General features: G+C 54.8%; 1 protein-coding gene across 7 annotated transcripts in view; it reads left to right on the top strand.

Annotated features, from left to right (window-relative positions):
• PPFIA1 (PTPRF interacting protein alpha 1) overlaps nt 1–22,675 on the top strand; it is a 77,875-nt gene that overhangs the window by 42,974 nt on the left and 12,226 nt on the right. For 3 of the 7 annotated variants that reach the window (XM_043924231.1, XM_043924218.1, XM_043924204.1), the window contains 12 exons: nt 210–272; nt 1,202–1,281; nt 3,445–3,580; nt 5,815–6,038; nt 7,839–8,070; nt 12,732–12,883; nt 14,586–14,758; nt 15,083–15,176; nt 19,428–19,509; nt 19,625–19,825; nt 21,303–21,365; nt 21,852–21,878. In XM_043924231.1, the coding sequence (XP_043780166.1) occupies nt 210–272; nt 1,202–1,281; nt 3,445–3,580; nt 5,815–6,038; nt 7,839–8,070; nt 12,732–12,883; nt 14,586–14,758; nt 15,083–15,176; nt 19,428–19,509; nt 19,625–19,825; nt 21,303–21,365; nt 21,852–21,878 (1,527 nt within the window). The remainder of the gene's footprint in view (nt 1–209; nt 273–1,201; nt 1,282–3,444; nt 3,581–5,814; nt 6,039–7,838; nt 8,071–12,731; nt 12,884–14,585; nt 14,759–15,082; nt 15,177–19,427; nt 19,510–19,624; nt 19,826–21,302; nt 21,366–21,851; nt 21,879–22,675) is intronic. The other 4 variants (XM_043924228.1, XM_043924223.1, XM_043924212.1 and 1 more) reach the window with 2 other exon arrangements.

The following is a 22,675-nucleotide window of genomic DNA, read 5'->3' as shown; positions in this document are numbered from 1 at the left end:
AGTTTAAAGCAGTTTCACTTACCCCAGGGACCCAGCCTCCTTGTATCTAGAAGATCAGTCGGGAAAGGAGGAGAGGCACCTCATGCTGGGCACGAGGCCTGCCACTCATCCCCAGGTGCTTGACACTATCAGACAGAAGTGTAGCCGTCCCGCGGTCCACGCAGTGTCTGTAAGAATTGACCCTAAAGCACTGTTTGTATCTTTTTCAGAATTCTCTCCTACGGGAAGTTGAAAATGCGAAAAAGCAATTAGAAGAAATGCAAAACGACAAGGTACTTAAATCTCTAAATCATTCAGAAATTTGTCAAGAGCTGTATTGAGCTGGGTTCATTGTTACAGTTACTACAGATGCTTAGCGGAAGTTAAGTTACATCTTCTTTATGGCTCGTCCACTGCTCTACCGTGTATAGCGTTTCTGGTTTTGAACATTGAATGTGTTTGCATCATAGGTGGATTTAGAGTGTGTGGCCGTTGTGTGTGGTTCAGAATTCCAAGTAGTCCTTTCTGGGTTCACCCGAAAGCTGAGACAAAGCATGTGCCTTTCACGTGGACAGTGCTGTCCATCAGAAGGATAATATGAGCCGCTATACGATCTAAAATTTCCTAGAAATGAACGGGCTGCTTTATGTTCTGTTTTTCACCGTGAGTCTTGACATCTTCTGTGTGATTTCCACATCGAGCTCTGCCCCGGCCTGTCTCTCGCGCTCCGGGGCTACACGCGGCGAGTGCCTGCCGCAGCCACAGCCCAGAGCTGCCGGGCTGAGTGGGGCGACTCGGAAACTTGGCCCATGTGGCTTGTGTTACCCCGTGAGAAGGTGGCGTGGGGTGCAGAGGAGTGAGTGTGAGCTCCGTGGGGACATTAGAGCAATGAGGGGGTGAGGGCAGCAGAGGGAGTCCTGGCGCCCCCCACCCCGGCCAAGTCCAGCTTCTCTCTGCAGACTTCATCGCTGGTGATGGCCTGCCATGTTTCCTCCGGAAGCTTTTCTGCAGCTGAAATGTAACTTCTTATTTATTATGGTTTATAAGTTTAATATTGCTCTGAGTGTTTATGTTTGCTATGGGACTCTTAGAGGAAATTTTCTCAGAATTAAAGTGTTCAGAGTTAATAACTAGTAATGTAAGCTGTTAGGCCCATTTTGGCGCAAGTCATTTTACATCCGGAAAGCAAGCGTTTCAGACTGTGTCATTTACTGTTTCGTAGGACCAGCTGATTCTAAACCTGGAAACCCTGAGAGCCGAACTGGAGCAGACAAGGCTGCGAGGGGCTCCCCTCCACCACGGGTAGGGCGCCCCCCGGGCAGCTCCCCTCCGCGCTGCCGAGGGGGACAAGGGCCCGTCTGCTCTGCGGACAGTGTGACTGGGAGTCGCTCACGGTCGCACCTCAAGGAGCCTGTAGCTTCGTGGCCAGCGAGAGGGAAGAGACAAGCATCGTTCCTTAGGGTCGAACTAGGTGCCAGGGAGAGGGGTGGTCACAGTATTGACAAAACTCAAAACCAGAGTTGGAGGTTTGGAAGTGGGGGGCGGACCAGCTGATATTTGGGTGTGTTCATTTGAGGGGCCTGACAGACTGTGACACTGGTGTTTCTTAAGAATCGCAAAAGGTTAGTGACCTGTAGTCATTTTACGTGAACGGAGACTGAGATATGACTTGCGGTTGGCTGCCATGGGAGGAATCACCCAGCTTGTGAATGAGGCCAGCAGATTACTCAGCATCCTTTTTTTCTTACTCCTTGTTATAGGGACAGTAATTTTTACTAAGTATTTAGATTTTTCTTTGGCTGTTTCATGGAAAATGGTCACAAGTGAGATTTAAACTTTAGCAAAGGTTATTAAAGTGCTTAACTGGTGACATTCATCTGTAGGAAATCGACTCCTGCTTGAATCCTGACTTAGGAGATAGTTTGGAGCCCACACGCATATTTCTGCGTTTGTGTGTTTAGGGGATCCTCATGGTCCAGGGCCCGCACCCAGCCTTCTTCTAGAGAAAAGGGATATCATTGCAGACAGAGGCAGAGCCAGAAACTGGCCCTGTGTCCGAAACCACGGTGGGTGGAGGTCAAGGGGCGCGTGTGCCCTGTAGGACAGGGTGGGGGGGGGACATGGGCAGCCTTGCCCGCAGAGCTCCCCCAGGGTGCGGGGCTGGTGCTATTAGAGGGGGAGACCCCCTGCTCCCGGGGTGGACGAGATGAGTGTGAGGAGGACTGTGTAGACGGTGGAGGAAGAGGAGGTGGACACAGCCTCCTGCTCTGGGGGCTTTGGGTAACGAGGCGTGCGCTGGTGCTGGGACCCGAAGGCCTGGTGTGCTTGGGGGTTCAGAGGGAGAAGCCTAGTCACCAGTCCCCTGTGTGTCAGTGAGAGAGAGAGCCGAGAAGAGGCGGCAGCCTCGGGGCAGGAGGGGCCGCTGCACTCTGAAGACAGGGGGCCGCAGTGGCTGGGCGAGGGAGGGGTGTCTCCAGGAGGCTGCTCTTGAGGGGTCAGTGGCTCAGCGGCAAGGTGGAGCCTCGGGGCTGGGCTTGCGGGCAGGGCGGGCTGGCTCGGGGGTCAGGGAGTGGGGGCTGAAACCTGGCTCAGAGGCAGGGCGGGCTCGGCGTATTTGGCAGGACCTCCCAGTGAAGTTGGTCACCTTGTCTTTGAGACCTCCTGGAGGAAAGAGCCTTGGGTGAGGAGGGGGAGAGAGACAGAGGCTGCACTCCGCGAGGGGACTGGGAGGTGATGGTGGGGGGCGACCCAACCCGGAGGCCTTTGTGGCCTTCAAAGGACCCGTGAGTGTCCGCAGTCCCAGGCGGGACTGTGTCGGAGCTCCCACCCGATTCCCAAGTGTGCTGTGGTAGAAGTTGAGCAGAGAAAGGAGTGGTTCCATTAGGAGGGAGGCGAGACAGGAGGGAAGACAAGTGTGGCTCTGGGAGGTTCCAGACTTGCATCTCCTGGGAAACACCGCGCAGCTCAGCTCTGAGCTGTGGGTCCAAGGGCTTTGTGCTGCGGGCTGTCTGAGGCACCGTTAGAAGGGCTGAGAGCGGGACAGACGGTGTTCCAGGGAGACGGGTGTTTGTGGTCTGCGGACGTCACACGGGAGGTGGAAGGCAGAGCAGGCACGGGCCGGAGGGGAGTGCGGGTGCCCAGGAACCGGCGGAGCAGGTGCAGGCCCGCCCCGGGACCTGAGGCGGGCTCCGGGGGGACGGTGGGCCCCGAGCCCCGGGCAGCCGACCACACCCTCGTGTCAGCACTGCCTTCCCCACATGTGGGGGCTTCCCAGCTGGCGGCGCTGAGACCTGAGTGTTCACGGGGCAGCGGGCGGCCTGCTGCTGTTGGAGCCAGGAGGGCAGTGGCCGCCCCGGGGCCCCTTTTCTGTGAAGGTGCCGATTTTCCAACGGACAGGCTCTGGCTTGACTGACAGAGCGAGCTCTCTCTCCTCCTGACAGCGCTCTTCTTTCCTGTGTGTTCCAGCCGACCGCACCTGGGCAGCGTCCCGGACTTCCGGTTCCCTGTGGCCGACGGGCCGGCAGACTCCTTCGGTGGCGCGGCGGTCCTGCGGCGCCCCCAGAAAGGCCGGCTGGCAGCGCTGCGCGACGAGCCGTCCAAGGCGAGGCCCCCCCCACCCCCTGCCCATCCCTGGGGGGCACCTTGAGAGGCCCTGCCCCTCACACTGGGGGCCTGACGGGGGTTTGGAACCAAGTGTTGGTAGATCGCTTTACGTCTTCCCATTTTCCTTTTTCTGGCTGAGAGTTTACTTTTAAGGCATTTTTTTTTTTTTTAAGGAACCAATTTTGATAACTTATGGCTCACTGTGAGGCCCAGCACAGTGCTAGCTAGCACAGTTTTGAGATCATTGTGTGAGTAAATGGATCCACATGTGTCTTTGTGTTTTGAGCTTCCACGTTCAGTGGGCAGCTAGTTTAGGCCAGACATCGTCAGAACTAGGACCCCAGCAGTGACTTAAAAACTGTGTGTGTTCTTGATCCACTGCTACGTAACGATTCACCGCAAAGCTCAGTGACGTCGCGGGGAGCAGGTCACGGTCCACACTTTCTGTGCGTTGTAGCCGAGTCAGGGCCTCCTGAGGGGGCAGATGTGGGAGGGCCCCCAGGGCTGGATGGCAGGCTCGCAGACTCACCTGGCTGGCGGGGGCCTCTGCGTGGCCTGGCCCTCCTCTGAATGCCCCCTGAGAGCGAGAGCGCAGGGAGGAGCCCGGGCCCTTTTGCGCCCCAGTCCCGGAAGCCGCACACCTTCACTTCTGTTGCAGGAGTGAGCTGCGAAGTCCTGCCTCGCTCAGGAGCTGAGCAGGAGTTGCCCCCTCTGCCTCTTGAAGGGAGGAGGATGGAAGAACTTGTGGACATGTTTTTAAGCCCGCGCAGCCTGCTGGACAGTAATGAGCAGGGAGAGGAGACCAGAGTGCCCGTTGTCTGAGGAGGAGGGGATGGTCGTGTGTGAGCAGGGTGGTCAGCGAGGTGACCCCGGGAGGGTGACCTTGAACCAGAGGCCCGGAGGCGGGAAGAGAAGTAGCCACTCAGAGATAGATCAAGGGTCGTGTCAGCCAGCGGGGACGAGGGAGAGAGGGCTGCATCAGGGAGGACCCGGGCTCAGGGCTCAGCAGCTCGAGGCCGGAGCGTGTTTCCTGCAGTGAGGAGGGCCCTGTGGAGGTGGACGGGCCTGTCCAGGGGACGTGTCAGGTCAGCAGCTGAGTGTTCCGGCCTGGGTCCAGGAGAGGACTCACTCAGCTCAAGGTGGACTGGGGTCGTGGGCATACAGATGGTGTTTAAAGGCACGAGCAAGATAAAGTCACCAGGCAGGTGCCCATGGAGAGAGATGGGATCCAAGGGTAGAGCCGGGGGGCGCCCCACGTTCCGAGCTTGAGAAGGGGCGCAAGGGACTGAGGCAGAGCCCCAGGGAGGGCGGGGCCTGGAGCCCCGGGAGAGACACGGGGGGTGGGGAGGGGGCTTGGTAACACGGGATCCTCGGAGCCCCCGGGGAGCTGCTCTGCAGGGTGGGCACACCGCCTGCTTGCAGAGACCAGGCGGGAGGGGTACAGTAGAGGCCACTCCCAGGGAGCTCTCAGAGGCTGCAGTGGGCGCTGCAGGGAGCCCTGGAGGAGGAATCTGTTGGTTCCCGTGGTGCGATTTTAAGGCCGGAGAAGGGAGAGGACGTGCTACCCGAGCTGATGGGGGTGAACCCGTAGACAGAGAAGGGTGTGAGCGGGCAGGCGGCACGGCCCCAGCAGGCACTCTCCTGTGCGTCTCTGATGACAGAGCTGCCTTGCGGCGTGAGGGGCCAGCCCCCAGGACAGCCCGAGTGCCTGCGACCCGGGAGGAAAGCGCGGGGAGCTGGCCGTCCCATCCCCTGGCTGCCCCCGCTCGCCCCTGTCTACACGTGTTCAGCCCGGAAAATGGAGAGTTGGGAACCCTTGAGGACTGTGCTTCTCGGGGAACTAGTACAAGTGATGACCGCAGAGGTGGACCCAGCGGCTGCGGAGCTGAAGGATTTTCTTTTCTTACTTTCCTTCAGCCCGGCTGGTGGTGGCACGGATGTAGTTTTTAATTTTCGGTTTTTGTCTCTGACTCCATCAGCCCTCTCTTGTGAATAACCTCATAGGATTGGTTGCCTCCCGTCCACACTAAGACCTGAATGTAACCAGGCCATATGAGAGCTGGCTTCTCCTCCTCCCATTTCTTCAGTACTGCTTGCTTAAGAGATGGCAGTGTCTCATAAGCATGGCCTGTTTATCCATAGTCAGGGCTTCCATGTAAACTTGTGCTCTGTTCCTGATCCCCGTGAGTCGCCCTGAATGTTGCTGACGAGCCGCGGTCCTCTCGTGCCCAGGTGCAGACGCTGAATGAGCAGGACTGGGAGCGAGCACAGCAGGCCAGTGTGCTGGCCAACGTGGCCCAGGCGTTCGAGAGCGACGTGGACGTGTCTGACGGCGAGGGCGACGGGGCCACGCCCTTCAGCTCGGCCGCTCTGCTATCCCCCAGTGGGCAGGCCGATGCCCAGACTCTGGCCATGATGCTCCAGGAGCAGCTGGACGCCATCAACAAAGAGATCCGGTGGGTGCGCCCGAGCCCAGCGCCCCGGAGACTTGGCTCCTCTGCGGAGCTGTCTTGTCTTCAGAGAAGTCTGAGCATCCACAGGAAGAAAACTGATTGCGGGTCTGCTTCAGGAATTTTCAGTTCAAAATTTTCAGTTCCGAGCTCGCCCTTGATGATAGAGTTCAGTCCTCCAGGGCGCTCTGTCCAGTGTGGTGGCTGCACTCCGTGTGGGGGGCCATGGGGTGTCCCTCCCAGCTCTGAACCCCAAGGTGGGCGAGATGCCGAGGCGGTATCCCCTGCGGCCCGTGCGCCCGCCAGCACCGAGGGTTCACCCTCGTGTGTCCCTCGGAACCTCCCACGTCCCAGTGTGAAAAGCCACCTGGACGGAAACGCTGGGGTTTTGGGGTTGGCAGATTCCCACTCAGATTTGCATTTTCTTTTTTAAGTTCACACAGCGTGAAAATTAGCTTGCTGTAGGACAGTGGTGCAAGGACGTGTGTTTGAGTTTTTCTCATCTCATCAGTATATTTAAGATGTTTTCTTTAGACACTGTCTTGGCAGTTGTAACAGTTTACAAAGCCGGATAGAATCTGAAGGCCCGCCTGGTGGTGAGCAGGGGGCCTTGGGTCTGGGTGCAGCTGGGTGGCCGGGGGCCCTGAGGCCTGCCTGGGCCACACCCGCACAGCCGTGCCCCTGTCCCGGGTCCACGTCCAGAGTGGGCGCGGGCCAGTGACCCTGAGCAGGACCCGGCAGGGCTGCTGCTCAGATTGTTCTCGTCACGTCAGCCCAGGCCGAGGTGCCCGTTCCTGTTGGCCGAGCGCGGGGGCTCAGGGGGACGGCAGGGGTGAGCGGCACAGCCAGCAAACGCAGGTGGTGCTGCCTGCACTTCTGACGCTGTAGACGGACTGCTCGTGGGCCGTGTTCGAGCACAGACAGGCTCAGAGAGGTGTCTTCCCTGTCCCCGCAGGAACTAGGGAACGGTTATATATTAATATTTTTATTTTTACCGCATGTTGTCAGGTAAAAGTGATTTTTCCTTATGCAACAAGTTGACTTGATGGAAGTGGTAAATTCTGTCCATCAACTTGTTATCAACAGTGAAAAACTTTCAGGATGTACAAGTAGAAGTGAAACTGGAGAGGTGACGACCTGTAAGAATTTTGTATTTTAATATGAAAATTATTTGCATAATCAAGTATTTAAACTGCTATATAAAATCTTCCACTACACATTAGGGGAGAAGAGCAGTAACCGTGAGCTATAGATTAATGTAGCACAATTGACATGAATCCAGAAACTCACATGAAGCTGGTGGAGAACCTCATCAAGTGATGCGTTTGTTCAGATACAACCTTAAAAAAAAAAGATCAACTCAGCCCTTCATCTGGTCTGGAGACTTGTGTTTAGGAACTCCAGCTTGTTCGTGAATGGCTGTTTTGACTGTGCAGAGTTCCCGATTCCCGGTGGAAAAGACTTGAGGCACTGGCGTGCCTTTCTGCCCTGAGAGCAGGGAAGGTGAAGGTTGTCAACCTCAGATATCCCCTCACAGGGATACTTGCTGCGCCGGCCCCATCAGAATGTTAGGGTAAAGAAGTGAAATCAAGTGTGAATGATCGGGGCCACTTTGTAAGACTCAGTGATGTTATTCTAAGTTTGAGAATATTCAAAAGAGGGAAAGTCAAACCTTTTTGCTGAGATGTTAATTGAGCAACTGCTCCTGGAATTTGCTAATCGTGACACAGAATGCAAGCCCAAATTTGTTGTCCAGACACGTTCCTCTGCTGACAAAGGCAGGTGACAGGTTTTATTCTATTTTAGGCTGATCCAGGAAGAGAAGGAGAACACCGAGCAGCGGGCGGAGGAGATCGAGAGCAGGGTGGGCAGCGGGAGCTTAGACAGCCTTGGTCGTTTTAGATCCATGAGCTCCATCCCCCCGTATCCCGCCTCCTCGCTCGCCGGCTCCTCCCCGCCCAGCAGCGGGCGGTCCACACCCCGGAGGATGCCGCACAGCCCTGCGCGGGAAGTAGACCGGCTGGGCATCATGACTCTGGTACGTGTCTGCCTCCTCCCTGCCGTGTCCCTCCCCCAGCACACTGGTTTGTGTTTTTTTTTGTTTTTTTTTTTCTCTTTTTACCCAGAAGAAAATCAGGTACATTTGCTATGCTTAGAGGTCTAAGATTCTTAAAATCGGCTAGTCTTTAATCATTCCACAATTGCACAGCAACAAATTAGTCTTGATATTTGGACCACCAGCTTAGCACGTTGTCATGAACTCAGCCAGAGCCGGCCTCTGTAACGCTGGGCCTGGCCTGTGCTGGCCACAGCAGCTGCAGGGGAGTTTCTGTTCTCAGGGAATAGTTTCGTGAAAGTAACCATAGGCAGCTCTCATGGCGTGTGAAAACCGCGCAGCAAATTTTACACTGGGGATGCCTGGCTGCAGGGTGCAGGGCGTGCGGTGGGAACAAAATCAAAAATCTAAACTGGCCCGCTTGCTGATGAATGAACCTCACCGCGTGCTTGGGCCAGCTCTGCGTGTGAAACCAGGTTAGTGCCTGGTGCCCCAGGGCCCCAGGGAGGAAGTCAGGCTTCCTCGCTCTTCCGAGTCTAAAAAGGAGATGATGACCTAGGGCTTCTGGTGACAGTGTGCGGCTCTGAAGCGCTTGTTCCAGCTTTCTTGTGTGTTTAGCTTAGGTTTTCTGAGTGCGTTGATGTTTACCCCATGAAATCATGTTTACAACCCTCTGCTTTGTACCTGCACTTGTATTACCACTTTTTTCTGTTACCACCCATTTCATTTTAGCTGCATTGTTAGCCAGCATATAATTAAATTAACTGTGAATCATTTTAGCGGCATGTGAAGTGGTAACTAGTCCATTTTGTGGTCTTTTGACACTGTTTATAATTTTCATCATTGGCTAATGAGTTGATATTTAAAATTCTTTGACGGTTTCGCTGTGGTTTCATGCTTGATTTCTTGCTGAGTATTTGTAAAAGAACAGTTCTGTGTGTGTTTTCCTTGTTGTGGAGTTCTCTGACAGCGTGTCTGCTTTCATCATTGGTTTTGATTTCCTGTCTCATCCCACTGTCTGTTGAGTCGTCCTCAGCCCAGACCCCAGCCTCCCACCCTCCCCCGAGTCTGTAGTTTCCCCATCCATCTCCCCTCCCCCGTCCACCCCGCTTGCTCTGGTCACAGCAGTGCTGAGGTCCACAGCGTGTGTCCCCTTGGTGGGGTTTCTACTTTGTCTTCATGTCTCATTAAACGGTGTTTTTCCTCCATGGCAGTAAGTTTTAATTAGTGTATCACTATACAGTTAAAAGCGTAATATAGATGGATCGTATACTACATAACACGTGTATCTCATAAATGAGATGATCCTTACATAAAGAAATGATCCTCTAAGTGTAGAATTAATGGACTTTTGACACAATATCCTTTCTGTGTTGGTGCTTGGATTTAAGCCTGTAAATCTCATCAGCTTTTGCACAGTTAATGTCTCTACTAGACTCTTTTACAAAGTATCTTCTATGGTTCATAATAGGTAAAGACTCCACCTGCTATTATTGCTAGCTTTCATTCTTACATATTTTTACAGGGTACCTGCTTTAATAAATGTATTTTGAGAAGTTTTAAATCAAATTCTAGGTAAAGATTTTACATTAATGTCCAATAGGTGGTTAGATTTGTTCAGTGTTAAAATAGGTATTATGGTAACTTCCTCATCAGTTAAATTACTATTTTAAAGTATAACATGTTTTTTATTAAGAGAAATAAGTTATAGAGAAGTTTGGCTGAGAACAGACAGCTGTTAAGGCCCTTTGTTGTACAGAATGCTCTGCTTTAATAAATCATGATGTTGTAATAGAATTGTATCTTCCTGAGTAATAATTTATAGTGCTTCTCTAGTAAATCTTGAATAGCTTATTTAACTTTCGAAGTCAAAAAAATGTTCTGTTTCCAGGTACACATTCTCTAAATCTTAATCTCACTTATATGTTTGCTGTCATTTTTGCTTTACTGTATTTGCCTATACTGATTCTTGAATTTTTAGCTGCAAAGTCGCAATAAATCTGGTTTCTCTTCATTTCTTTGCATGCATCTATCAGCCTAGTGATTTAAGGAAACATCGTAGAAAGGTAAAATATTTAGTAATTTAGCATGCCTTTGTTTCTCTGTGAAGTATTAGAGTCCTTATTGTTTTACGTGAATGAACACTCTGTGGTTATGTACTGGTGAATAATTGACATTTTAATGGAAGTGATAAAACTCACCTACCACTTAAAATATGCTGATGGTTCTGTTAGAAATAGGTCATTCATTGGGACAATTGTAACAGTTGGCCTTTCTCCCACTTGTTTGCCTTCTAATCATCTCATGCTTATTTATAATAGACATAGTATTATTTGTTATTTTTACTTACTTTTTGGCCATGCTGCACAGTTTATGGGATCTTAGCTCCCCAGCCAGGGATCAGACTGGTGTCCTGGCAGTGAAAGTGCCAAGTCCTAACCTCTGGACCACCATGGAATTTCCGCTTAGTGTTTTTTTAAAAGAAATGACTGAGTCAGAGCCATAGATGTTAGATTTGGGGGAAGCCCGTCTAATGACGGGGGAAGCAGTGTGCAGGAGACTCTGCCCGCCAGGCACCGTGTCGAGTGCGTCCCAAGTCTCATCTCATCCGGCGGACACCCAGGTGGGGTCCAGGCTGCTGTCCTCCCCACTCAGCAGAGGTGGACACTGAGGCTGAGAGGGGCCGGGCCCCATGCCCAGGCTCGCACACCCAGCAGTGTGGTGCGGACTGGTCTGATCAGAGCCTGGACACTGAACCGTGGAGCCGTCCAGCCCGCTTTCCTCCAGAGGCCCTCGTGTCCCTCACGGCACCCCTGATGGAGGGGCCCCAGGAGGGACCTCAGGGCCAGCCCTCGGGTCACTTGCGTGGGCCCCTGGCGTTGGAGTCCAGTGCCCCGAGGGCTGGCCGTCCTCGTCCCTCTCCCGCTCCCAGCCCGCTGACCGAGCACTCCTGGGCCTTCCCGCAGGACTCGGGCAGCCGCGCTCCGGTTCAGGCAGCTCAGTGGCCGGGAGCCCCTCTGCTGGGCGCAGCAGAGCAGCGCCGTCAGCCTGGGGCTGGTGGCCTGGGTGTGCCGCTCACCCGCTCTGTGGCCTGCTCTGCCCTCCTGTTAAGTGAGGACACGGTCCTGCCCGTCCTAGTCACGTGGGCGCCAGGGGGGTGGGCTTCCCTCCTGGGGGCGGGCGGCCGGGCTGGGGACCCAGGGGCCTTACTCAGGAGGCGGCGGGGGAAAGGGGGGGCACTGGCCGTGGTCCTGACTCTGAGGCAGGTGTTTGTCTCCCTGAGTCCACAGTCAGCCCCGGTGTGGCACCTCCCCGCTCTGTTCTGTGTTGTTTTCTGGTTTTTATAAATGTTATTCTAACTTGAATTTGAGACTGATCCCTGTTCAGTTCCACGCTGATGGTTTCTAGCCTTTGTAGCCTTCTGTTGTCTGAGGGTCGTCGCTAGAGGTCAGGGGAGGGTGCCACTGTTAAATGAGTTCAGCGGGGTTTTGCACTAAGTCCCTCTGTGGTCCCCAAGCTGCGGTGGGGCTGCAGTGGATCGGTATTCTTTACGGAATACTGTTAAAAAGGCACAGGTCAGTTGCTCAAAACAACGCACTTGTTGTTTATAAATATGCTTGCCATGATTGTTTCATAAAACCTCCCCTGGCTTAACCATACACCCAGATTTATAAGTGAGACCTGTCTGGACCCTGAAGGGGTTAATCTGTTCCCCACACTGTTGCTACCACCATCTTTCCTGTCCTCACACCCAGGACCAGCGGAAAAGCTGGGACTCCAGGAGAGAGCATTTTTTTTTAATTAGTTTATTTTTTAATTGAAGGATAATTGCTTTATAGCATTTTGTTCTTTTCTGTCAAACCTCAACATGAATCAGCCATAAGGTACACATATATCCCCTCCATTCTGAACCTCCCTCCCGTCTCCCTCCCCATCCCACCCTCTAGATGATACGAGATCATCTCTTGGTGAAGACCTAGAGGTGCTTTATATAAACCACGGTGAGCAAATTACACTCGAACTGGGTGTCAGCTCTGCAGTGTGTAGCCCGCAGTCCGTATGTTACCGGGAAACACAAGCCAGACACGTTGGTGTTCGCATGGAGGGGTTCGGGTCCTTTTCTGTTTGTGTTTCGCTTGTTGTCATGGGCTCCGGTAACCTGCGGCCTCACTAAGAATGATCTCGGGTGGTGGTACAAGCCGTGTCCTTTTCTCCTTCAAACGGAAAGGTCTGGACGGCTCTGCTGAGAGGTTTCTCACTCTTGCTCCTGGTCCATCTGAGCCTTATCTGGTGATGAGCATGGTCCTCTTCATCCGGGCAGTTCATGCCGTGCGGGGCTCGTGGTGCCAGCGTGGCTCTGCTGTCCTGCCCCGCGGAGCCGTCCGCTCGCTGGATTCCAGGGAGGCTTGCCTCCGTCTCTGCCCTCGGTTGGGGGCTCCCGCTGCCCCATGGCCCCACTTTTCTTGAATAAGACAGTCCTTTAAGATGGCATTAAGCCAGCACAAGGATTTCTTTTGTACTTGGCAGAAAGCATATCTAATAGATTTTCAAATAAGTTTCTGGTTATAATGTTAAAGCCTGTGTGATTGCCTTTTTCGACACAGTCCATTGTTACCAATTTTACACTTACCTCACTCCCTCAGCTGCCAGCTTCCCGGGAAGAGGTACGAGATGACAAGACCACCATCAAATGTGAAACCTCGCCCCCCGCCTCGCCGCGGTCCCTGCGGCTGGACCGGCTGCACCCGGGGGCGCTGCACGCAGTCAGCCACGAGGACGTCAGGGACGCCCGCAAGTAAGCGGCCTGCGTGCACATCGTCAGGCTCAGGAGCCCCGCGCTCCTCGTCCTGAAAGAGCTGGAAGGATGGTTTTAAAGGAGTCCCACTGGGTTCGGCGCCTGTGTTTAGTGGTGAACTTCAGGTGTTGGGGGAGAAGAGCTCAGTGGCCTCACTGATTTTAGAAAACCTGCGTCTCTATGGATTGACTCCTGTGGGAGCTTTCTTCCTGCCCTTACCAGAGGTCTGCCCGGCCCAGGGCAGGTTCCTGACGGTGACGGCTCCATGCCTCTGGGGTTCGCTCTTGAGAGTCCCTCCCTTTTCCTGAAGGGTCTCCTCTCAGGAGCCTGTTTGTCACCCCCTGTGACTGACAGTGTCTGCATTCAGAACACCGCCTGCTGAGCTCCCGGTCGCCCTGCGGGAGGCGGGGTGCGCTCGCCTTCTCCAGGATCCTCGTCACCCGCCGAGCGGTGACCCTGAGGGAGCGTTGGGGCGCCCTCTGCCCCAGCGGGTCTCGAGTCGAGCCCTCCTCCGGGGAGAGCTTGAGTCAGGGCGTCCCAGCTTCCCAGGGCAGTCATCTGTGGCCGGGAGCCGCGTGGCTCGTGTGGGTGTGGTTGGTGAAGGAGGCTCCACCGTCTGCCGCGAGGCTGGGGTGCAGGTGTAGCTGGGGGGCCGGTCCCTTCAGTAGCTCGTGTTGGGGTGTGGTTGGTGAAGGAGGCTCCTTTGTCTGCCGCGAGGCTGGGGTGCAGGTGTAGCTGGGGGGCCGGTCCCTTCAGTAGCTCGTGTTGGGGTGTGGTTGGTGAAGGAGGCTCCACCGTCTGCCGCGAGGTTGGGGCATGGGTGTAGCTGGGGGGCCGGTCCCTTCAGTGGCTCGTGTGGGGTGTGGTTGGTGAAGGAGGCTCCACCGTCTGCCGTGAGGTTGGGGCGCGCGTGTAGCTGGGGGGCCGGTCCCTTCAGTGGCTCGTGTGGGGTGTGGTTGGTGAAGGAGGCTCCACCGTCTGCCGTGAGGTTGGGGCGCGGGTGTAGCTGGGGGGCCGGTCCCTTCAGTGGCTCGTGTGGGGTGTGGTTGGTGAAGGAGGCTCCACCGTCTGCTGCGAGGCTGGGGGGCCGGTCCCTTCAGTGGCTCGTGTGGGGTGTGGTTGGTGAAGGAGGCTCCACCGTCTGCCGCGAGGCTGGGGCGCGGGTGTAGCTGGTGGGCCGGTCCCATCAGTGGCTCGTGTGGGGTGTGGTTGGTGAAGGAGGCTCCACCGTCTGCCGTGAGGTTGGGGCGCAGGTGTAGCTGGGGGGCCGGTCCCTTCAGTGGCTCGTGTTGGGGTGTGGTTGGTGAAGGAGGCTCCACCGTCTGCCGTGAGGTTGGGGCGCGGGTGTAGCTGGGGGGCCGGTCCCATCAGTGGCTCGTGTGGGGTGTGGTTGGTGAAGGAGGCTCCACCGTCTGCCGCGAGGCTGGGGCGCGGGTGTAGCTGGGGGGCCGGTCCCTTCAGTGGCTCGTGTGGGGTGTGGTTGGTGAAGGAGGCTCCACCGTCTGCCGTGAGGTTGGGGCGCGCGTGTAGCTGGGGGGCCGGTCCCTTCAGTGGCTCGTGTGGGGTGTGGTTGGTGAAGGAGGCTCCACCGTCTGCCGCGAGGCTGGGGCGCGGGTGTAGCTGGGGGGCCGGTCCCTTCAGTGGCTCGTGTCGGGTGTGGTTGCTCTGGGGCGCCAGTTAAAAGACGTTTTCTCTCCCGAAGCTCGACCGGCTCTCAGGACGGGCCCGTGAGCAACCCGAGCAGCAGCAACAGCAGCCAGGACTCGCTGCACAAGGCCCCGAAGAAGAAGGGCATCAAGTCCTCCATCGGCCGCTTGTTTGGCAAGAAGGAGAAGGGCCGGCCCGGACACCCCGGCAAGGAGGCGCTGGGGCCCGGTGGGTGCCTCACCGCGGGGAGGGGGAGGGCTGGAGCGAGTCCCCCGCCTCGTCCCCACGAGGCTCCTGTCCCTCACGCTGGCATCCTCCTGGGAGCAGGAGCGGAGGAGGCATCTGTCTTCTTGGTGGGTCCGTCCGCCCCGCCTGATTCAGGATCTCCCGAGCGGCTGGGCTGCCGCCCTGAAGCGCTTCCCCATGTGGCGGTGTCTGGTCAGAAAGTCAGCCTCTAGAGCTCTCTGCGCTCTCCTCCGGCTGTTCACAGAAACGCCTGACTTGGCCCTGCCGGTTTCCTCTTCATGTCTCGACCACTCTGCTTCTTCCTAGCTGGTGTTTCAGAGACAGAAAACTCATCTCAGGATGCCCTCGGACTCAGCAAATTGGGAGGACAAGCCGAAAAAAATCGGAAGCTTCAGAAAAAGTAAGCTTTTCGTTTCTTGTCAACCTCGCTGAACAGTTTTCAGTTGTTCCTGGTTTTGAACTGATGTTTGCTGATTGAATGTGGCATCCTGCTCTCTATGTGTATTATCTTCTGAACGCTGGACCCAAAGCCTTCCTTAAACTGCACTTTCCAGAGGACCTAGAGCATCTGGGACTTGGGAAGGACTCACACATGGGCTTTGCGTCCGCTTCGGGAGGTTGTCTGACGAGGACGGGTCGTGGTTCACGCCTGAATCTTGGGTCCTCACAAGTGTGCTCTGGGGCGTGGGGAAGCTCAGCTTTCCTGTGCCTCAGTTTTCCTGTCTGTGAGACGGGGACCATCGTAGTGTGTCCCTCGAGGGCTTTTACCAGCGTCTGCTGTGCAGATACACCTGTGTAGAGGTGATGAGGTGTCTTAAGCAGTGCCGGCCCCTGGCGAGTGGGATGCCCGTGGCCAGGGGCGAGGGCGGCCCGGTGGGACTTGCCGCCGGCTCTCGGGTTTGCTCCTCACGCCCGCAGGCTGACAGGAAGTAGTCGCTATGTTGCCCTTTCTTCCTCTCCTCCAATAGGTTCTGTATTTTTATCTTAAGAAGATTGTTTTGTAAGCCTACTGAGTTTTGATTCTGAGTTGTCGTGGCTCCAAAGGAGGCAGTAACGGGGGAGAGCTTCCTACAAAGGAGCCGGGTATGGTGGTGCCCCCGTGGCAGGCAGGGAGATCGCGTGAGCGCGTGTCTCTGGGTGCAGACCGTGTTCGGACCCAGGACAGGTTGTGTGTCGGGCAGCAGCTCCCTGACCAGAGCCCAGGAGGTGACTGAGCCTGTCCCAGTGAGCTGACAGGTGAGCGAGAGGCCTGAGCGCCTGGTAGCCTCAGGTGAGTGCGAACCTGTGCGTCGGGAAGGTGATGATAAGGTGGAAGTCCTGGCCTCGAGACGGGGACACTGGTGGGCTCTGTGGTCAGTCTGACAGTGGGCAGAGCTGCCTGGCCGCCTGGACCCTGGGCCAGCCTGGAGCCCACGGGACCCTCCACCAGAGGCCAGTTTGCCTTTAGCCCTGGAGTTGCCTGTTAGTTTTCTTTTGTGAAATGTGCCTCATTTTAGCTCTCTTCTCAGAAACCCCAGTTTCCTTGCCTGAAATAATGTTGATGAAGTTCCGAATGAAACGTCCCCGTGGTTGCTCACGACACTGTAGGAAGGGACACTCAAGTCTTTGTCCCTGTAAGTGGAAATTTGAGGAAGTCACTTAACAGCAGAATCTGACATGAAAGTTGCTATGTTTGAACTGCATAAAAATGTTTTAAAATAACTTGGGGTCATTGCCACTTGGTTTTATGAAACTTAATATGCAAACTAGGCTTTTTACCTCCTGGGACCTCATGAGGAAAATTTGTCCTCTGGATTTTGCTGATGTGTTTTATTTCACATCCTCATATGTAACTGTCACAGGAACACTGAGTTTGTGGCCCTGCGGCCTGCCCACCGCTGCTCCCGAAAGTTCACGTTGCATGTGGGACCCAGCGTAGTGTCGGCTGGCCAACAGGTGTCTCCGCGTCTCACACACTCCCTTGCCGTTCTCAGGAGGTGTGCTCGAGCCCTCGGCGGTGTGAGGACAGAGCTCTGCTGGGCTGCTTCCCCAGCGTGTGACTCAGGCGCGTGTGGGGCAGGGCGTGTGTGGTAGGCAGGTCTCTCTCGAGCTGGGTGTCAGGGTGAGCCTCTCACTCTGCGTGTGCGCGTGTGCTCTGCTGCCATGCGTGGCAAGTTCTGGGCTGCTCTGCTGGCTTCATAGAGAACAATTCAAAGTACAGAGATTTTTCTGACCACAGCGGGTAATCTCAGCTCCGTCAGTCAACTAGAAACAACACTGACTTCAGGGAAAATCCTTATCTGTACATGTGAAAAAATATTCCAGTTTTCTAGAAAAAATATCACTTGAATATAGTTCAACGTTTATAGCATTATAGATGTGAGAATCAATTTGTTTCTCAAAACTATTTCTTTCTATTAAGCCCCAGTTTGTCTCAAAGGTATTCTTTTAATTGCTGAATTTACGCAGCCAGTGCATCCACTTTCAGAGAGTTTTTGAGGGCTGGTGACTCTCAGACTTCCACGCTCTGCGGAAACTCCCAGGGAGAGCACGGCGGGCGCGGCAGGCGCTGGGCGTGCTGCGAGGAGTTGGGGCCACGGCCGCCGGGACCGTCCGCGTCCCTGTGGGGCGCCGCAGCGTCCTGGGCATGCGGGGACTCGCCCCGGCCTCACGTGCCTCTGCTCTGACTGCTGTCTTTCCTCTTCCCCTTGGTGGACACTGCCGGGCGCCAGCTCGCAGGGGAAGCCGAGTCAGCAGGTCTGCTGGGCTGCGTGCGTCCCGAAGCCTCCCCGTGGGGCTCGGCCCAGCTCCAGGCTCTGAGCCGAGCAGCGCTGCAGGAGTTGGGGGCGGTGTTGGCGGAGGGGAGCCCAGCGATCCCTCATGGGAGGCGCTGGGCTGGGTGGACGGGCAGGCTCAGAAAACAGGGCCACACCTGTTGTCCGGGTGGTGCCACGCGTGTAGCGTTTGGTGAGCAGAAGCTCACACAGCCATCTTCTTAGGAAAGACAGCTTGACCGTGGTGCTCATATCCTGCTTTAAAGTGCCTGTTGTCATCCGCAGATGGTGAGGCTTTCTCTCCAACACGTCTGTTCCCCATAGAATTCACCGTATTTCCGAAGGTCTTTCTCCTTTGACTCTAATTTTAAGGCAAGGAGGCACGCCACGTCAGTTTACTGCTAGAGCAAGCGTTTTAATGAATTGGACTTGGAGTCTCGAAATTTGAACCTCGAGGGGGCAGAGGCGGTCCCAGCTCAGTAGCCCCGCTGTGTGGCCCGAGCAGGGTTGTCGCAGCGTTCCGCAGAGCAGGCAGCCCCCAGGCTTGTTTCTCAAGCCGTCTCTGTAAAGCGAGGTTTCAGCTGAGAGTGAGCTGGTGACAGCAGGGTGATGCAGTATCTTACAGCCAAGGAAGGAAATAAACCCCAGCAGAAGCCAAGCGAGTCTTCCATTTGCTTCTGGATGGTGGTTGTGGTTGGAACGTGGACTCCAAAGTGGTGTATGCCTCGTTCCCATGGGATATGGGAATTTAAAAAGTTTGCCTTTTTAAAAAACTCTCCTTGAGCTAGTAAGGGGTTTCCCTGGTCTGCCTGCAATGTGGGAAACCTGGGTTCGATCCCTGGGTCAGGAAGATCCCCTGGAGAAGGAAATGGTAACCCCACTCCAGTACTCTTGCCTGGAAAATTCCACGGACAGAGGAGCCTGCTAGGCTGCAGTCCATGGGGTCACAAAGAGTTGGACACGACTGAGCGAATTCACTTTCACTTTCACTTTTTGAGCTATTAAGATACATGTTGTGTTTTCTGGTATAATTATTCCTAGAAAATATAATGTTTACTATTCTAGGAAACCTAAAGTTGCTTTAAAGGAACAGTTACTTGAAATTTTATGTGAAATATTTCGAGCTTTAACCACACATGGACTTCATAGTCTTAAGTGAAGTCTGATGCTATTTGAGTATATTGAAAAGCCACTGTGTATCTTCAGGGGATTCCCTAGCAGTCCAGTAGCTAGGACTCTGCACTCGCCCTGCAGGGGGCCTGGGATTTGATCCCTGGTTGGAGAACTAGGGTCCCGCAAGCCACATGGCAGCACAGCCAGAGAAGAGTAACCAGGGCCTTAATTTAGCACATGGCCAATTAGCCGAACGGCGCTGTAGGAGAGAAGCAGCCCCCATCCACCTCTTTCCTCGCGTGCTGTGTTAGTGTCCTGTGTTGAAAGTCTGCGTTGCTCTGCGTGTGTCTGTTGTGAAATGCTCTGCGTCCCTGAAGCTTTCTCAGGCACAGGCTCCTCTGCTCAGACCCTGCTGTGGTTGCCTCTTCTACAGATCCACCCTCTCTGTTTAGAGACGGAAGGGTGGATATGTTTTTCCTTGACTATCCTACCTTGGTTGTGCAGACTCCTGAATTCTTTAAGCTTGGCAATAACTCTTTAATCCTGGAAGGAGGTGATTCTGTAGGGAATTGCGGGGACTCCTTCAGCATTTCATGACTCAGGTATTCTTTGTAGTATATCTGAACTGCCATTAACTAGATGGTTTAGAAGATTAAAGGAACATGATGAGATATGTACTATTTCACTTTTGAAAAATGGATGAAGAGGATAAATACTTAGGCTAACTTGTTTTATATCCGTGTGTAGCGGTGATTCTTGAATTTTGAATGTCTCGTTACTTGCAGGCACGAGTTGCTCGAGGAAGCCCGGAGACAAGGCTTGCCTTTCGCACAGTGGGACGGGCCTACTGTTGTGGTCTGGCTGGAGGTGTGTGAGCGCCCCCCCCCCCCCCCGCCCCCACCCGTACCCCCGTCCTGGGCCCGGGTGTGTCTGTCCCTCTGCAGCCACACCTAACCTCCCGCCCCGTGTCCCCCGCCCCCAGCTCTGGGTCGGGATGCCGGCCTGGTACGTGGCTGCTTGCCGAGCCAACGTGAAGAGCGGCGCCATCATGTCCGCCCTGTCGGACACGGAGATCCAGCGTGAGATCGGCATCAGCAACCCGCTGCACCGGCTGAAGCTGCGGCTGGCCATCCAGGAGATCATGTCCCTGACCAGCCCCTCCGCCCCGCCCACGTCCAGAACGGTACGCCGCCCCGCTTCCGTAGGGAGAGTTCGCCCCCTGATTGTGTCGCTTGCGGGGTTCTCTCTACAGACATCCACTGTTCCAGCTTAAAGTTCTAGCGTTCCAAACCATGACAGCTTTTCATTTGCGGTAGTTGTGTTGTTAAAAGATGGATTATTGAATACTTCAGACTGTTTTTGTAGCAGCTGGGCTACAGTGGCATTGTAATAGAGAAATGGGAGTCTTTGAAAACATAAAAAAGGGACTTTTTGAAAATGTGAAAATTGTAAAAAAGGAAGTTTTTGAAAATATATTTTAAAAAATGTAAATATAAATGTCAAGAAAGTGAAAGAGAAAAGGCTGAGCCCGCAGGCTGCCTTATTTTCCCCTCATCTGACTTGCTCAGCCTGTCCGCTTTGGGAGGCACAGATCCTGACCTCTCAGGGTTTTAAGAGTCCGTACATCTGCCAGTTCACACCAAGTCGTATCGTGCTTATCCACGTTTCCTCCACGGGGGAAGACCTTGAAAGTCCTGTAGGAGGGTCCTCCTAGTTGGAAAAGTTAAAACGAATCTGGTGGAAACGTGGGTTGCTGCCAGGAGATGAGGGCCGGCCTGCTCCTCATTTCTCGAGTGCAGACTCAGGACACAGCTCAGTCCCCACGCTCGCTGTATCCAGCCTGGAGAGGAGCCCTGGCGAGGAGACGCGGCCTCCCAGACGCACCTGCACTGGAGCAGGTGGGGCCTGACTCAGGCTCGTTCGTCTGTCTTCCTTGTCTCTAAGTGTGCGCGTGACGGTGGTGAGCTCACCCCGCACAGATGCGCCTGTTCTCAGGGTATCCGCTCTGCTCTCTGAGCCCCGGAGGGTTCACCAGAGCCACCTTTTGAGACATGAAGTCGCTGAGGGTTCCCCGGAGGTTCTATAAAGTGTCTCAGGAAAGGGAGCTTCTTAGGAGTTGAGTTAAATGGGTGGTGCCCTCACCGTGAGGAGCCTGCCTCCCATGGGACAGTCCAGGAGCCCGCCTGCCCCCCGGGGGCTCGGCTGTCTTGGCTGGTGATGCCGCGGAGTGCCGTTGCCGGGGCCCCCCGCAGCTTCCTCTGACAGAGAGAGACCCAGTCCCCGGCGGGCACCTGCTCAGGGCCATCCCCCCAGAACCCAGAGCGGGCCGCTGACTCCGTCTGGGTGAGACCCTTTAAGCACGTCGCACTGGGTGTTCCTTGAGCGTTCCTCGCTGCTCTCAGACGTGGGCAGCGTGCTCTGTTCTCTCGCGGTCTCGCCTGGCTCAGGCGGTCAGCACGCAGACGGAGCGCTTGGGCCCCTCTCCGTGTGGCTGGGGCGCAGTGCTGGGGGGTGCTTCCAGGCGCCGGGGCCGACGCGGGGCGGTGGGGGGCCGGCCTCTGCCCCCGCCCGCACCTCCCGCCCCGGCTCATGTGTCTGCCACCTCTCCTCCCTGTCACTGCTGCCCTTGCCTGGATGTGGCCGGCCACGGGCCCCCCTAGACCACAGGAAATGTCTGGTTAACGCACGAGGAGATGGAGACGCTCACGGCCACGCCGCACACGGTCAGTCCCGGCCCTGCGCTCGTCTCCCTCCCCGCGCGGCCCGGGTCAGGGCAGTGCCGTTCCTGGCCCTTTTGTGGGAAACAAATGCCATTTCATATTCAGTTGTTGTGGAGAAGTATCTCTCTTAGGTATTAGTTAAACGTACAAACAGTCCGTATTTTGTCTTGTGTTGTATTTGTTTCAGGAACTTTAAGTTGCTAGATTCACTCCCTGTAGAATAGACTCGATGCCTGTCTCCTTCCCAGGAGGCCGCGGTTGACCCTGGGGCCTAGGGTTCTCTTTTGGGGGTGCCTGCCGGGGGCGGGGGGCTGCTCTTTGCACGCAGCGTTGGGTTGTGGCCTTTGCATGACTCTGCCTGCCGCTCTCCTGCTGTGACCCTTGTCTCCCCCAGTGCGGTTGCCCTCCCTGCAGAGTGAACGTGCTCGCGTCCCCGCTCACCAGTACTAATGGTTCTGTTCTTTTGCATCCCTAACCACGTAACATCAGGAGGATGAGGAGGGAAGCTGGGCTCAGGTTGGAGACTTTCTGTAATGTATTCTTCACTATATATACAGCAACAAAAAGAGTTGGAGGTTGAGAACTTGTAATTTACTTTTCTTAACGTTTTCAGCATCTTGATTTAGTCAGAATACTGTTAATGGTTTGAAAGCATTAGCCAAAGCAAAGCACAGGATTAAAGAGTACGTCTCATGGACAATTTTGAACCTTTCTGGTAGTTAATTCTCCTGGACATAAATCACTTTGTTTGACACATGTTCTTTCCTGCAAAGCCCCGTGGCTTCGGCGGCTACTCGGGTGATGTATTTCAGTCCCTGGTGGGGTAACGTTAGTTACGAGATCAGCTAATGAGAAAATCATGTTTTAATAAATTTCCAACCCAAGAGATGCCATAGATACTCTGCCTTTGTCGGTATTTACTGGACTGTCCTAATCCTGTGTGTTCTAGAGTCCTTCCTACTGATGGAATTCTCAGAAATTGAGCCTACTCCTGCTTAATGCACATGTTGAATTTTTAGGTCCCCAGTTCAACTCAAAAACAAAAGCTCTGTCACAACTGTTTTGCAACCTTGCTTTGAGACAGTTTGATTAAAAACAGTGATTTTCCTACCTGTGATCCCACCGACTTTGTTCTGTGACACCTGACAGTTCAAAAGTCTACCAGGTGTGGACAAGAGATCGCCTGAGGGGCTCACTAGTGGCAATGCTGTGTATGGACCCTGAAAAGATACCTGTGTAACCAAAAAAGCAAAGGAATTCTGAATCAGAGTGTTCCTGGCTACAAATTGACAGTTGAAACACCCATTTCCCTC

Source organism: Cervus elaphus, chromosome 2 (assembly GCF_910594005.1).
Source record: "Cervus elaphus chromosome 2, mCerEla1.1, whole genome shotgun sequence".
In the NCBI taxonomy this organism is placed as follows: domain Eukaryota; kingdom Metazoa; phylum Chordata; class Mammalia; order Artiodactyla; family Cervidae; genus Cervus; species Cervus elaphus.
Note: the sequence above shows the minus strand (reverse complement) of the source record. Positions and strands in the feature narration are given on the sequence as shown.